At 39.6% G+C, this 16,989-nt stretch overlaps 1 protein-coding gene across 2 annotated transcripts in view; it reads left to right on the forward strand.

Annotated features, from left to right (window-relative positions):
• LOC126635382 (uncharacterized) overlaps positions 1-16,989 on the forward strand; it is a 94,548-nt gene that overhangs the window by 73,705 nt on the left and 3,854 nt on the right. The window contains exon 8 of one of the 2 annotated variants that reach the window (XR_007627698.1): positions 12,704-13,012. Coding sequence is in view for 1 of the 2 variants with exons in the window: in XM_050306577.1 (XP_050162534.1) it covers positions 12,704-12,736 (33 nt within the window). In the remaining variant the exon portion in view is untranslated. Of the gene's footprint in view, positions 1-12,703; positions 13,013-16,989 lie in introns of those variants that run through there. The other variant, XM_050306577.1, reaches the window with a different exon arrangement.

Here is a 16,989-nt window from a genome sequence, read left to right on the forward strand (position 1 = left end):
TTTTTATGACTAGGATCAAAATAGCTCCATCAACTAGTATGTGTGAATATTGCCTTTATCATATAACCGAGACTCCAAAATTAGAATTACAGTGGGTATTTCTGCTGATCTGAAAGATTTAACATCTCTTTTCTCATAAAAAATTCTATTTGAAATAAAAAATTAATGCCTCCAAATCTGGTATTACTGTACACAATGTAGGAGAGAGACTGTAATTTGGTATTTCAATAAATTTTTTAAAAGAATATTGAGCCAAAAAACTCAATTCCCATGAAAGAGACATTGGAGAAAATTAAAATAAGGCTGTATGACAGGTTCATTTTTTGTATTGTCTCTCATGGACAGACGTGACATTCCGCGCAACTCAAGTTTAGAAATCATTCTCTCAGATTCTCTATCTTGAGGAATATATAAAGTAGTTAAACATGCAATAAAGTTCAAGCATTTAGTATAACTGGACTTCCCTGTCCTCCTCTTACCCCCCACTCCAATAAAATAATAAATTAACCATAAAATATTTACTTAGTAGAACAAGCCTTTTGTGATTTCCATTCAGACTGCATGATCAGTAAATCAAAACTGACGGGGGAAAATTGGGACCTGAGATTAATGTGATTCAGTATTTTTAAGCAAAAACATTGAACATTTTAATCTAAAAAAATCCTCTGTCTTTTAATATGTATTTAAAAATATAAAATAATTCTTAAGTTAATATTTTAACTTCAGACCATGCATTTGAGTCCACCCAAAAGAAATTGATGGGAAAGCTAACCCCTCACCTTCTTCCATCTGGTTTGGTTCATCCTGAAACCATTTCCCCTCTTTTCCTTTCAAACGCATTAATTCAATCACTGAACTGTAAAAGTCCGGCTTTATTTGACACCTGTGCTTTGATGCACACCTAGAACTGGAAGACTGCAAAGCTTTTTGCTCAGCAGTATATAATTCTATTGCAAGGAACATCTTTAAATGTGTTAGGCTTTCATTAGCTGTTGTCAGAGGTCGTACACCCACGTGGCAGGCTGGGGACAGAATCTGTACTAATTTTCTGTGGGCAGCACTACAAAGAAAGTCTGGTAGAGTACAAACCATCACTTCAGGGACCTGTTGCACTGTAAATTCAGACAAAACTGAGTCACCTTCTTGCTCGCTCTACACACCTTGCACTCCAATAAGCTCTGCTACTGTTGTCGGGAAGGGGCCCAAGCTGCCACAGTGAAAGTTCTAAGCCCCAGATTGTTTTTTCACCCAGACAGACTTTCACTATCTCCAAGAGCACAAGCACAGACAGCCACATTAAAACACATATTCCCACTTAGGCAAATTAAATATTGTATGATATCAACCGTTTCAGTGGATCCAAAGGCTACAGTTGAGGAAAGGACAACAGATGTCTGTTTGCTTTATAAACATTATACACAAACACAGAAGCCTGAACAAAAAGAGATGGTGTCAATGCAGAAAGAATTTCCTGCAATGTTTCAACCTTCCTTCATGCCAAAGCATTACCAGAATCTATGGGGCTTTTTGTGTATGAAAATATAGTATTTACTCAGAGTACAAGTATAATGTGTAGACAATTACAACCAAAATTGGCACTCATGATAATTTATCACACTCCTCCCCAGCAGTTACAACTATTTCCCAAAAAACTTCCAGGGCACATTGAGAAGCAAGTCTCTCCTTCCTGACTCAATCTTTACTCTAAATCTGAGGAGCCTGTTCAAACAGCACAGCATCTTTTAATTGTGCTATAAATCCTTAAGATTAAGGGGAGGTTGCATGGCACAAAGTGATATAGAGGAGCACTTTTATTCACTTGCAGCTTGCTCAAAATTAATTTGGTTTCTATATTTGCTAGTTTTAAGAAGTTATAAAAAGGAAGGTCCTTATGAGAATGAGCTAAGCTTTCATCATTCATAAGAAGCAGCATAGAAAAACACCTCACAAAGTTATTTGCAGGCAAGCAGGGTTTGGCTATGGTAGATAAAGAATGAAATCAAATGGTGTAGCAAATTAAGAAATATTTTGCAGGGTAATTTCAACTGTGCATGAGACACAGAAAACTTGCTGTTTGTTGCTGCTTGGGCTGTGATTTGTAGTTGCTTTAGAAGTGAAAACTGAATACATGACTTAGTCACCCATAAAAATTCCAAGTAATAACAAAATAAACAACAATAGATAAACACAATCCATTATTTTAGCTCCAAAGATCCAGCATTTGTTTTCTTCAACCCATGTAATTGCTCAGGTACTGCAAACTTGATGAGATGACCTGCTTACTTGCCATTAGAAAGGAAAAAAATACCCTTTTCCGTCTCATTCCAGAGCTGTTACCCTTACTCTAACTTTGGAAACTGAAATGAGATCAGTAGTAATTTTCATCACTGCTTCTGGAAAGTGTTTTCTTCTTTATGTGCAATACCCAATTCAGTATTACATCTGAATATTTTTTATATGAAAATGCCAAATGATAGTGCATATGAGCACAGAACAACTAAATCTGCACAGCAGAAGACAGAAGAGAACATGAACTGGCATCAGAAACCCAGACTGGAATGAACATCTGGTTTAATGGAATTTACAGTTCATTTTTTTGGAGATTGAGCGGGTTGAGGGAGTTTTTTAGGGGGTTGGGGTTTTTGAGATTAAAGAGCCAATGAACATGAGATTCTAGGTAAAGTTTCTTTGGCAAAACAAACCACACAAGCAGTGTTAGTTCCTTAACACAACCTGAAAACAAGATGTACAAAAATTGACAGAAGTCAGACGTGAACCTGGGTTGCAACGAAGAATTTATCATGCATAATTGTTGCATATTGTCATTAAATTAGCTGTAGAGTTCTCCAAACTTACATAGGATAAGATTTTTAATCTTAACACCCTGTTTATATTCATTACTGAGACTTAAGTGGGGCCCTAGCTCTGAGTGAGTGTGCCTGTAGTGGTTTCATCAGTGAGACACATGATTTGAGTTTGCCCTGACTAACCAAACACCCCGGGCATTCAGGGGAGTTAAGGACATAAATTTGCCGTATGAGCCCCCTTATTTAACTTGCAAGGAAAAAAAGAAAGGCAACAAAACACATCACCATGGAACCACAGCAAGCAGTGACCTCAGGAAAGCAGGGACTGAAAGAATGTGATGCAGGATGTTGCTCACTGGCATCCTCTTGCTATATCTGTCCCAGCTCCCACACAAAACAGGAAAGGGTTGTGCAGAGCCACTGCTGGAAGACCTCTGTTTTAGTCCAGCAGTGGTACAACTAGTGCTTCCCCACACTGCTGACCTTCCAGTCAGCTCTCCAACCACAACAGGGGATAGCAGCTGGCAGCTTGCACTCCGGGTCAGAGAATCTCCAAAGCTTTTCAAGGAGAAGCCACAAAATTGTATAACATAGATGATACTATTATTATGAACTCCAAACGAGTAACAGAACTACTGAAAAAAAAAAGAGCAAATATCAAGTTCTGAAAGTTAATTCTGAAAACAGTAAATGTGCCATACACTATTCTTAAGCCTATATTTTAACGTGTTATTGGAGGAGAAAGATAGTCCCGAACAGCCTTTCCCTAGAGAGGTGGATGAAAAACCCACATGGCAAGAAAAGTTGAAAAGAGAAAATACAGTAAAGTTTATTTTAAGTGTGAGCTACAGCAATTTTAATGCTATGCAAGACTCAGGGAAAAAACTTGAATTTTTAAGTTGAATTAATAATATTAGGTTCAATAAGGTATGGAAATTAAAGTCTGAAGTCTCAAATCATACTTAATGCTACATAAGGCTTACCCTTAAAAAATAAATTACTACTCTTTGACAAGTCTGAGAATTTCCCAAGCACAGAAAACGACCCTGTTAAAAACACAGATATAATACTGATCACTCAGCTTTCAAATATTATCTAAATACATGGTGTGTTGAACTGTTTGAGTGGAAAGCCAGCTCTTTATCAAATTGACCATCAGGCTTCAAATGGACATTATTTAAAGTAAATCAAAAAAAATAACTAGGTTAAGTCAAAGTACTGCTGATTATTATCAACCCAGATACCAGATTGGGCAACTGTTCTGATAGACCTTTATTTAAGGGTTCACTGGTTTCTCATCCCTCATCAGGCATGCTGAGATAGGTGCTAATTAACAAAAAAGTCACTCAGGCAACAAAAACTGTTACAACTTCAAAAAAGGGTCTTTAAAAAGAGAGAATTCTCACTTGGTATCTTTAAGCAGCTGTTAAAGACGGGGTCTCATTTCTAATTCTCAACAGCTCTCAAAAACAGGCACTGGTACTTCATGTCATATACTAGAAAACTTCACCCCTTAAAGCAATCTTTCACACATTGCTTCTATGCTTATCTATAAATAAAATGAGCAATCAGCTCCCACAGTGGTGCCTTGCTGTCTGTCTAGAACTACTCTTCTATTGTAAAACTTTCAGACAGTGCTTTTGCCCATTAATAAACAAAGCAGTCAAGCTCGCCTCAGAGTTTAATCTCAGAATATCTAAGCTGCACATAAACCCATATATCTTTATGAGCAGATATTTGGAACAGAAACAAACTTTAGTAGAGATCTGCATTTCAAGCTACAAAACAGAAATGTACTTTTTGATGACCTTTCTTTATATACATAGTACAAAGTACACCATAAATAAACAAACATATGCCCTAATTATAGAAAAGCTGTCCTCATGTGCACAGCATTAGGTCTCCCTCAAAAAACACATTTGCTAAATAAAGGAAACTGTGTGGCAGAGTACATCTGTCCCCCTAATACCAGAAGATACATATATAAATTGGAGACTACTTTAAATGCGTATTTGCAAGCCTTATGACACAATGCTTCATTTCCTATCAGTTTAGCCATCTCCCCTATAGGGACATAGTTGTGGATCTCTTATTTCTATTGAGCTTTTCCATCCACGTTTTAAATCCAATACCTGCTTTAATTCATTTTGCATTTAATCCACTAGAGGTTAAGAAAACTCCTAGGGGGAGGCCTTTCAAGTTTTAACTATTGGAACTCTTACCATGGCACCAGGAACACGGGTGGCATATTAAATAATTACAGTACCAGATATGGACACCATCCTGCTTGAGTCAGAAGCTGGGACCAGCTACAGGAAAAGACTAATGGGCAGTCAAAGTGTCTGGATTCAAGCAGGGCAGACATTCATTGCAGCTTTCCAGCTTTCCTGCACTTCTTGCAGATGCATCTAGAAGAGGCACCACCTGTTTGCCCAGATGTTTCCATGCTCCTTTAGCAGATAACTAATCAACCAGCTAATCAACCCTGATTGTGTTATGGGAATTTTACAATTAGTGGATACTCCACATAGAAAACAAGCCCCAAATTTATTGTATTTCATCTACCCAAAGTAATGCCACGAGGTTGTAAAAATTACAGTTTCATCCATACTGAAAAGGAATTATTCTGGTGGACCATGACAAAGTCCAAACTGAAGTGAAGCTGTTGAAATTTTTTCAGGGAAGCTATGCTCTCTGTAAGTTATTGTACAGCTTGGCCTCTCTTTTTTCCCAAAGGGTTTCTCAACCCCAAGACAAGCACTGCTCTGTTGGCTTTACAGGGACTACAATTATGCTATTCTAGTCACACAGCCCAAACTCAGTGACATCATTCACGTTACATAGCTGCCCATTTTCTTTGTTGCTGGTATTAAAGGCAAAATAATTGTGTGATATAATGGAGTGGAAACTGTGGCACGTTACTAATGCGAGCAGAAATACCTAAAGAAAATTGAAACAAGACCAATTGGTTAAGTAAATCTTAGATGTGTATGCTTAGGTTTACTATGACTACTTCAATTAAATTATCACTTAGTCCCAAATTTGAGAATGTTTTGTAGCTTAGGAATCTGTACAAATATTTGCACCCTGTATAGGGAAGCAGGCAACTTAAAACCAAATATATCAAGAGCCAGTTAACATATAGTACTTGCAGTTCATACACATTTGCTACCCCGTGTTTGAGATCATCTGAATTGATCTAAATCTATTGCTTTCCTTTATAGCAAACAACAAATATGTGATATTAAATTGGTATTTGGTTTCAGATATTTTTGTGTGTGTTGATACATTGGTTCAACTTCCTGGTTCATTTTTTTTGACCCCCATTTACTATAGGGAACTGGAATTCTGACACAAACTGAATGCATATCTCTTTATCTCCACAGACTTTATATGTTTTTGTTTATAATCAGTTTCTTGTTGAAGAGAAACTTACAATAGTTATGGAAGAAACATAGCCACACACTTAACATATACAGGTTATCTGTCTTGGAAATGACGTGGAATAAGATTTTTTTTTAATGCTTATTTCATATGCTGTTTTGTGGTTTTGTTATATAACAATCATTTCATGACTGAATTCTTACAGCAATAAAAAGTGATCTTCCTAGATAAACACCACCTTATGTAAGCTTTTGATTATTTCAAAATTAGCTTCTCAAACTGCACTTTATTTCGACCTTAGTCTTGGTGTATAAAAATTCCATAGCTAGAATTTAACTCCACAAATTGGAATAAACTTGCTTCCCCACCTGCCCCCCTCCCTGCTTAATCCAAGAAACTACCAGTAACTGCTTTCAGGTGCAGCTCTGATGTAAAGTAAATGCACATTCATATTCTACATCTTTGTCCACAGTGCAGGGAGAAGTGATTAGAATTTTGAAATCCGCATAGAACTGGTAAGGAAAAGAAAAATTTAGGAAAATTTTCTAAGTACCATGAAAGAAAAACTGTATATACAATTGGACTGTCAATAGTAGCCATCTTCCAGAAGGAAAGACATACTACTGAAGATTTCTCCCCCTTAAAAAGCATTAAACACCTTCAGCTCATTTTCTGAGGCCTATTTGGTATAATAATATCCTATCTAAGCTCATATCTGTGACAGCACCAGAAAGAGAAATCCTTGTGAGACAACCAGCTGTACCAAAAACACGTACAAGAGATAAGGGCACCTTTCAAACTTCCCTCACAAACATTTGTTAGGAATCATCTCACCCTGCGATTAGAGCACAGCTTCACCAAAACCTTTCCCAAGTTTCCATATCCACATCATTCAAGGACCCACCTGAGTGTGTCACAGGCACACACGGCCACAGTGTCCCCAAACTGCAAGGGCAGCCAAGTGAAGCAAAAAGCCCGGGAACAAGAGCAGAGACTGAGCTTATCCATGAGGTTTTCCCAAACACACACAGCTGCAGGAACAGCAGTCTTACTCTGAATGTGAAGCCAGAGTCTGTAAAGCCTCAGATTCCAAGTCACCTCCCGACAAGAGGAAACCTTTCCCTGCCCTGGTCCTGTCACCCACACAGCTACTACAGCAGCCCAGCACTGTGAAGGATGGTAATGGGAACAACCTACCTGAGTGGATCAGCTCCTCCAGGGGCACCACCTGGACACCTTCCCCAAAAGGTTTGCTGCTGGCTGGAAACTGGTCCTATATAACTTCTGCCACTGCCTGGGAGCAGGCTGGGCCCAGGTGCATCCTCTCAGGTCCCAAATGCAGCCCCTCAGTTCCCAGGTGTATCCCCTCAGTTCCAAATGCATCATCCCCTCAAGTCCCAGGTGCATTCCCTCAGTTCCTAGGTGTGTTCCCTCACGCTCCAGGTGTGTCCCCTCAGCCCAAGCAGTCTCGCCCTCACGGCCATGCCCTGTCTCAAACCTGTGCTAAAGCGACTTCTCGAGGTTGCTGTGTGGGGAATGAGAGCTGGAGGGGTTACCCACTAATCTACAGCAGGTGTACCCTGTGGGTGTTGCTGAGGGCATCAGGCCTGATTTATTAATTTATTTATTTATTTATTTATTAAAGACAATTACAAAACCTAATGTCTCCTACACTGTAAATTGTTTAACTGCCCTTATCCCTACCCGTGCTCCTCCTGGTCTCAGCCCACGTCACCTGTTTACACAGTGGTCAGCTAGCATGAGCTAAGGAATAAGCTTTTACGCAAGGGGAGTTCACTTCTGATATTAAACAGCAAAAAAAATTACATTCCACAGTAGTCTATGTGTATAGTGAGTTGTTAAAAGTTTTCAGAATACTTTCTGATTCATACAGGCAAAGACTTGTCTATGGGGGTTTCTTTTTTGTGTGTGGTGTGATCAATCTTTTGAATTACACCAATTTTAATTATGTAAAGAATCTGTATTGCCTAGCAGCTCTGTCCTACTGTGACTTTAAAAAAGATCAATTCCAAATTTTTTGAGCACTTCAAGGAATTCAGAGTGTTTCTGCATTTAATACTAAGCATCTGTCTAGAAAACATATCAATCACATGATCACAAACAGCTGTTGCTTTAGACTTTTAATCAGCCATGATTTTCAAAAGAGACAAAGAATGTTGGATGGGATGACGGAAAGTTATTGCAGAGAATGCCCTACTTGAGAACTCCAAAATCCAATTTTATGGACTCAGAGCCTTACTAAGCATTGTAAAAACTCTTCATGTATAACATACTTTACAGGCAGCATAGTTTTCTGATATAAATAGTAATACAATACTCTGACACATGCACATACAAGCAAGAGTGTAGAAGGTGCTCCAGGCAGGTATTTTGTTATTACATACAAAAGTTACGTACCACTAGCTTGCACAGATTGCAAAGAATAAAGTTGTTGCTCAGCAGCCTCTTCAAGTTTCATAAGTCTCATTAATGAGAGGTTATGAAGCCTTGTTGGAGATACAATATATCCCTTTGCTCAGAAAGTGCTGATGGCCAAAAATGGCTGATTTCTCCTCTCAGTAAAGTTAATCTGCATTACCTCTGTTGGATTCAGGAGATACTACAGGGTAGCTCCTGCCTTTTTTCAATAGAACCTGCCAATTTGAAACAGTAATATGAATCCTCCATGTTACCCATCTGACATAAAACCACAAGATTGAAGAAAAGAAAGGATACTTCTAGAATTTCTTTGGGGTTTTGTTTGTTTTTTGGTTTTTTATATCTCAAACTCCTGACATTCAACTATTATAAGTAGCTTCATAAAGTACTAGAAGGGATAAATGATGCAATCCCTTTAAAATACTTCTGAGTCCAGAGCCTTAGGGCATCCTAAACATATCCACACTGGGAACATCAGGCATGGTGTTTGCTCCACTGTCAACCTGCATAAGCTTTCCCAGTCTTTGACTTGATCCTGCCTCACCTCCTGACCCATGCCCGTCTAAAATGTTGCCTGCTGACCCCTTTTTGCCCAGCAACAGGGGCTGGGTGTCCTGCCAGCCCTCTCCTGGACTGCCTGTGCCTGCAGCAGAGGTGAGTGTTGCAAAGGCTGGCACAGCTACTTGGGAGCTCTGTGTGAGGGATAAATCCTGAAGCTAAGGTCCTAGGGAAAACAGTCAACAGATGTAATGTCAATCAGCAAGTAATATAAAGTTCCTGGCAATAGTCAAAAGCTTTTACTTCTGTTGAGGTCCATGTACTTTTGCTTTCCTTACTCACAGGCAGGTGAGGGCTCTCCTTTATTTTGGGTAGCTCAGGCTGCTTGAGGGAGCTCACTGCAGCTCTTTATTTTAGCCTTTTGCCTTCCTCTCCAGCTGCTTATTCTTGCTGTGCCCAAAGCAGTTCCAGGTCAAAACACCATGAATAGCAAAGGCTTTTTGTTTGAAGAAAGCTTCAGTGAGATGGGCAGGGCAGACCCAGCATAAAACTGTATCCTGGAGCAGAAAATAAGTTTATTCTGTCACACTGTGATTTGTGGGTCCACCTAAAAGAATAACTGTGGGATCTGGAGGTTCTGCAAGCCTGGCATGGATGCCAGAAACAGTCGCTCATGACAAGTGTTATCTAGAAATTATACTAGAGGAAAGATTAGGACTCAGAAGTTCTCTACTGTTCATCTAGCTGAGACAATATTAAATTATTTTTATTTAAGTGATCGGAGACATACATGAGCTGCACCACAGGCTGCAGGGGAATCTCTCCCCAGCAACTGGAACACCTGCTCCCCCTCCTTCCTCACTGACCTCAGTATCTACAGAGTTACTTCTCTCACCTATTCTCACTCCTTTCTCTTCTCTCCATCTGTGATTGCACAGCATTGCTGATGGGCTTGGCTTGGCCAGCAGTGGATCCATCTTAGAGCTTCTGGCTCCTTCTCAGAGAAGACACCCCTGTTAACCTGTAAACCCCAAAACCCTGCCATGCAAACCCAATACAATACAAGAGACTGTAATTTAATTTCTGATGCTGTCCCTTCCCCAGAAAAAAAACACCCCAATTTCTGAACATTGCAAACCATCATGTGAAAGACAGATGGAAAACTCATGGCAATGAATGTTCCCTGGTCTGTCAGAGGTTTTTGACGCAGTTCCTAAATAATGTGCATTTCCAAACTGTTCCCAAACACAATCTTAATTAATGCTATAAATCAGATTCATAAAATCAATAAAATCATAAATCAGTAAAACTCAGAGAATTATGTAAGTGTGGAATACAGAATGATTGTTTAAAAAAAAAAAAAAAAAGGTAACAACAAAAAAAACGCCACCAGCATTTGTTCCAGGCAGGATTAACATGGAGCTACGTTACCTGATCTGCCTGGCTGGCCAGAGTTCTGGTACCAGCACCAGTGATTTATGGAGTTCTTTCTTGAAAAAGTACTTCAGGTATTGCAGATGTGATCTGAGGACCTTCCATTTTCAAAGCCTGAGTGTCACCATTTTTACCTGCCTTCATGACCTGCTTTGGGAATGGGTTAGTACTTTATAATCATCATGAAAATACTTCTTTAAGGTACAAGGATACTTTTTTTTAATATTCAGTAGCATGAGTCAGTCTCACGTCTTTAGATGCCATAAGTGCAGCTGGGAGTGGGGCTGTTTGTTGAAAAGAAGGTAGCCAAACTACGTGCCATTTTAACCTTGTCATGATAAACATTGCCAATCACAAGTCAACAGGTAAAATAAAATCCTCAAACCCTGTCTTAGTGTTTAGCATCAAAAGTTCTACCTTTTCTCTACCACCCTTACTTCAAATGCAGAGAGAATTTCCAGATGAAAAAATGAGAAAACAAAATCAAGCATGAAATGACTGAATGTTTTACTAGCAACATTCCTAAAAGTTATTAAAAATACACAAATATCTAGTTTCCTTAATGTCATGTGCCCAAATGTTCTACCACTGCAGATGATTGGCCACTAATTTTGAGGAGCAGAATAGCAAAGTGGACAGAAATTCTTAAAAGTCATCCTTAATTTCCACTTCTGTTTCTCAAAGTAGCCCCAGTGAAATTAAAAAGTAGTTTCCTGGGGCATTGATCCGTCCCATTCAGGAAATAAAATCCTGTCAAGCCTTGGGTTCCATTACAGTAAGAAACTGATTCATAAATGAAAAACAGTGTAGCACTCAGTGAATAAAAGTGACAAGAGAGTGTGTGTGTGTTTTTTCCCAGGGCAATTAAAATTATTCTGAAACATATCAAAAGAAATACAGGAAGATAGGAATTGCCATACCAAACCAGATCCAAGATCCACTGTCCAAAACAAAAGTAAAAAACTCTTCACTAGGAAAGTACGAGAAGATCTTTCCACTCTCTGCAGTCCTGGTTCTTTTTCTTGAATCAAATCACTTGACTTGAACCCCACTATGTCTGGAAGTCATTTATGTTTTCCCTGCTAATGGCCATTACTTTGCACGTGTATCCCGACTGACCTTCACTGCTGCTTACAGTTCCCTCTTCCACTTAAGTCTCCATATTCAACAAGAAATTAGAAATGGTTTTTTAGCTGTTAGTACTCACTTATAGTCATCTTGGAAATTTGTTACACCTGGGTTGCCAACACCATGAAACACATGTCTCTGACAGCCTCTTAATTTAGGTGTGTTCTCAAGAAAAGCATGTTCCAACAGCTCTTTCACTCTCCACAGTTCCTGCCTGCCCACATTAATGATATGAATCAGCACTCCTGTTAACATGTCTCCCCATTAGCGCTGCTTCTTGTAAAAGTGTTTGGGTTGTTCTTTTTTTGGGTTGTTCTTTTTTTCTTTTTTTTTTTTCTTTTTTTTTTTTTTTTGGTAACACAGACCTTGTACAGCACATTTTTGCACAGAAAACTGCAGACAGTATCTGCTACTTTCTGAAACTACCTAAATCTTACTTAGTATTTCTCCAGGGATTCCTGATTGAGATCCTCAGTCTCGGATTTTTATTCCATTAACTGAATTGAAACAGACATGTAAATTTAATGGGTAGCTCTGAAAGTCCTAATTTCTATTCTGTACTCACTCTGCCAAACTACAGCAGCATCTGGCCCTGAGCACTCTGTAATGCAGCAGCAGCTGTGTGGCACATACACAGCTCTACATAGGTCTCACCTATGAAACAGGGACTTTGTTGTAGTATCAAGAAAGTGCTGCACAATGTGAAGGATATGGACAGGAATTAGCCCACCAGAGCGATGCCTCTTTACTGAGCCCATTAGTTATATGTATTTATGCATATATAAATTCTTTCTCTCACTCACACTTTTGTCCTGTTTCCTCTTTGATTCTCACAAAGAAAAGCCACATAACAATGTGATTGTTTTTTTTTTCTAAAATGCTTGTTTGTTCCCCATTTACTGAAGCAAACTTCACAATCTCTCTTTTTTTTTTTTTTTAATCTTGACACTTACCCTTATTTCAAGGAATTATCTTCCTCACTTTCCAAGTAGCCTTTGTATCTTATTTTCCAGAGTGACCTGCCCAGAATCACACAGGAAGACTAGGGCAGAGGAAGGAGCTAAGCCTCCACCAGTGTTCCCTGGTGGGTAGACATCTCTCCAGGTCAGTCTTCTCTGCTCAAAGATGGAGTTACCATGCCTGGCAATAACAGCTCTGATCCACAAGAACCCCATCAGATGAAAGGCTCACATTACCTGGAAAGGTCTTAACATCAGATCACGTTTCCAAATTCCTTTCTCCTGGAAGCTAATGCATGTGAGTTTATGTGCTTAACTATTACTTAGCTGTGTTGACTTCAGAAATAAAACACAGACATACTGTTTGCTGACCATTCATTTCAAGGATTCTACCAAAGTAAAATTGAATTAATATAGATTAGTGGATGTATGGATCAATCTTAGATATATCTACTTTGATACTTTAATACATATCTGTGTTTTCCCACTTCTATTTCCATTCTTAACATTTGTACATGCGTATGATACGGGAAAGGGAACTGCTTTACTGCAACTTAACCTTTTTTGCTGAATTCATAGAGAATGGCTTTTCAAGCAGGCATACTCAGACTATTGCTTCTCTTGAATCTGGACCAAAAAGGAAAAGCATAGGAGCAAAACTGTTTTAGATACAGCCTTCTGCATATGTCTTTGAGACGACTGATCTAATAAACAGTGTGATCTGGCACCATTTAAGTCAGTACAATTTTCTCAGCACTGACAGCACTTCCGTATTGCCCCAAATAAACTGGCTCAGGTACCAGGCTGTATAGCTGCTCTGTCTGTGCAGTCTGCCCAGGCAAAATCTGTCCTGCCTCTCAGCCAGGCTAATTAATTCTGATGAGACTACAGGAATAACATTCTTATGCTGCATCTAATTCATGGCTCCAAGCTCCCTGGTTCAGCATTAGCTGGGGAGCTCCTATTCTGTGCTCCACTGTGCAAAGCATTCAGATACTGCATTTCGCTGAACATATATCGTACTCGGAATCCTAATAGCATTCAAGCTTTTGGAAGTTTTGCATTAGTTATATGGGAGATATAAAGAAACCAGTGGTTGACTTGTAACTTCCCTTTTCCTCTCAGAGAGTTAATATCAGGTACATCCAGGAAGCCATGAGAGGCTTGGCACAAACACCAAGTTCTCCTCATCCACGGCAACAAAGATTAAATAAGGCTCCACTTTATTTATACGAAAAAAGCAAAGTCTACTTGCTTCAGTAATTCATATTTGATGTTTTTTTAATTTGGGGGTAAATGTTAGTGAAGTTTAGTGCTCATAAAAATGAAATATTAATCCTGGCCAGAACAAGGCTTGATGCAAGTGGACCCTGTGCAAACTCCCACACATGTCTCTGTCAATGTACCTCAGTCAGGAGCGGCAGTGAAACATGGCTGCTGTCCCAGTACTGGACCTCTCCTGAGGGGAGAGTGCCAAAGCTGCTGAAAAACTCAATGGTTCACTTGATTGCAAATAGGTTTCAAGCCCACCAGAACAGCACATTTAATTCCACTTGCCTGTTGTATAACTCTGACACTGTAACAGGTACGTGTGTGTCCTCCAGCTGTGCTCACGTAATTGCCTCTGTCCAGAAATAAACCATGAGGCACCAGAAGTTGCACCTGTGATGGTGGGGTTTGGGATTTTTTTATTACAAGCCAATGTTTAGTCTACTGGACTTGATATAACAGAAGCCACTTCTGTGAGGAAATTCTAGTTGCCTCTGGCTTTGATCTTTTACATGTCAAAAAAAAAAAATCCCAGGACACAACTGATGCAGAGGGAGTGCTGAGAAATAAAGAGGTGTATGACTCTGAGAAACAGTATAACCAGGTCAGTAGGAATTTCCCACTGGCTGTTCAAATTGCATACCTATTTGCCAAGGAATCAGTGGTAACCACATACAGTTTCCCCTCTGTGTATTGGCAGGGATCTTAACACTGAACCAAATTATCAGGAAAGCATATTCTTAGACTGCCATTGGCTGAGGACCAATTTGACAGTAGGGCTCAGGTAAAACTTAAAACAGATTATTATTTTTACCTTTTTTTTTTTTCTTTAAAGAAGCAGAGCACAAATGATTACAGAGCCCACCACCCACATACCCTGTTCTATTCTCCACTTACAGGGCAACAGAATCCAAGAACCGAATTATTTCAAGGCACAGTAGTGCACCAAATGCACATTTTTATGTTGATGACCTCCGTTATTCCCTTGGTTTTGGGGAGGTGGAAGAGCTTATTAAGGGAAGTGCTTATTACAGGAGGGGAAACTCTGCACAGAGGCAGTATTTGTGAGTGTCAGTATCTCTGGTAGTGAGAGGAAAAAACATATTAAATGTAATGTATTCACACTTGCTTCTCTTACTTAAGTCCCAACTTACTGCACAGCAAAGTCATTGGAAATAATCCCACTAATTTCAGTTGATGTAGGACAGAGTCCTGGCTCAGAAGAATGGTGTGATCATATTGACATCACCGGACACTTTTAAGCAGTATTGCAAAAGCAGTTTGTCCATGGAACTGCTTTCCTCATGCTCACAATGTGCTTTGTGGAGCAAAAACCCACACTGGGAAAACACAGAGAAGGCTGTAACTCAGGGAATTGCTTACGCATTATCCCGTTGGGTCAAAAATTTTGTTTTTCAAGAGAATGCGAAATGCATTGGGCTTAAAAAGCTCTCGCTTATATAACAGTTGCCAAAGGGCAGTCTATTCATTAGCCAAGACATAAAAGTAAAAAGGCTGCTCCAAGGCCTTGAGGCAGCACAGTTTCTTGAGCTGCACTTCATAACAGCTGCCCTCCAAAGTCTGGTTAACGTCATCAAAAATGCTCTTTAGGAGAGGACTAAGATGACACACTTACTCACAGCATCCCCTCTTTGGACAGAAAAGGACATCCTCCGTTTCCAGAGCTCTTCTTTCCAGTGCTGAACTCTGACATACTGGGCTCGTCCTTTACCTCAAAGTAATCACAGCAGGAAAATTTGCTCTTTTCTTCTTTAATGTAACCTTCTGCTCTCCTACGTCCTTGATAAACAATGGATTTATTATAGCATGTACTGCTGGCCCTGTATAGTTCAGTCCTCTGTGAGGAGGCTGCTTTGATCTTTTGAGGATCAGGGGCAGCCTTATAGAGTATGCATGCTTCAGTTTTACAGCAAGTAGGGAACCAGCTCGAGAGAGCAAAGGGAGTGAATGTGTTCCTTCCTATCACATGATTTTATTAATTTTCCATAGAAATTATTAGTGCATGCTGCAATTTTTTCCCTTAAAATGTTGCTATAAAATTATATAATTGAAAAAAAAAAAAGAAGAAGTCTTCCTCTCTAAATCCGTTGTGCCTTTTTCTAACTTAGAAGTTCAGCAGAACAGCTACACCCCTGCATTTGTGTCGTGCATACAGCCCACTTCCCTGCCACAGGGGCGTATCCTGTTCTGGCTCCTGGGCTGGGTTACCCCTGCTACCTTCTAAAGCCCTTTACATATGATCTCCACCTGTGAACCACTTCAGAGGAGCCATCAGCACACAGTTGTAGCCGTTCAGAGCAGTTACCATCACATGGTCACTCGGTTGTGTTTGTGATGTCTCTCAGCCAAGAGTGTCAGGTTGCAGGGGAAAGTACTGGCTGGGATGTCTACTGTAGATCAGGCTCTTGCCAAGGAAACCTGAATAAACCTTATAAAAATATTCTCTCCTTCCTATTTATCTTAGATTTTTGAAGTTATAACTATTTAATTTATCAGACTTGATTTACTGAAGTATTTACCTTGGATGCTGTTGTACTTCATGGTTTTGAGCAAGAAATTACTAATTCATAATGACAGTTGGATGCAAAAACTTGCAGCACCAGGAATTAACTAAACAAACTCTTGATTTATTTATATTTTTAGCTACTAGCAAAAGCTTAAAATAATAAAGTGCTGGATGCAATTTAAAAAAAAAATACAATGCAGAAAAGAACCAAAGCAAAACAAGAAGTCTATTAATAAAAGGAAAGCCATACCCACCTGCTTCATCGAAACACTCTGGAGTAGAAAAGGGAGAGGAGATTGAAATGGCTGCTAATAGCATTCATTTGGTGACTCCTCAGCGTTTCTTTATGAGTGTGGGGCCATCTCAGTTCAAGCTACCTTACTCTTTCTCCAGCACTGCCTCCTGCCATGCAGCTGGCACCACTGCTGGCCTCGTACCTGCTCTGTTTGGGCTTAAGGAAGCTCCTCACTACGAAAAGGCACCTACAGGAAGGCTGTGGAGTCTGTGCCAATGACAACATCTACAAGTACACAAACCCCGGTAA

This window comes from Myiozetetes cayanensis, unplaced genomic scaffold (genome assembly GCF_022539395.1).
Source record: "Myiozetetes cayanensis isolate MyiCay16 unplaced genomic scaffold, myiCay2020 scf12, whole genome shotgun sequence".
Taxonomy (NCBI): domain Eukaryota; kingdom Metazoa; phylum Chordata; class Aves; order Passeriformes; family Tyrannidae; genus Myiozetetes; species Myiozetetes cayanensis.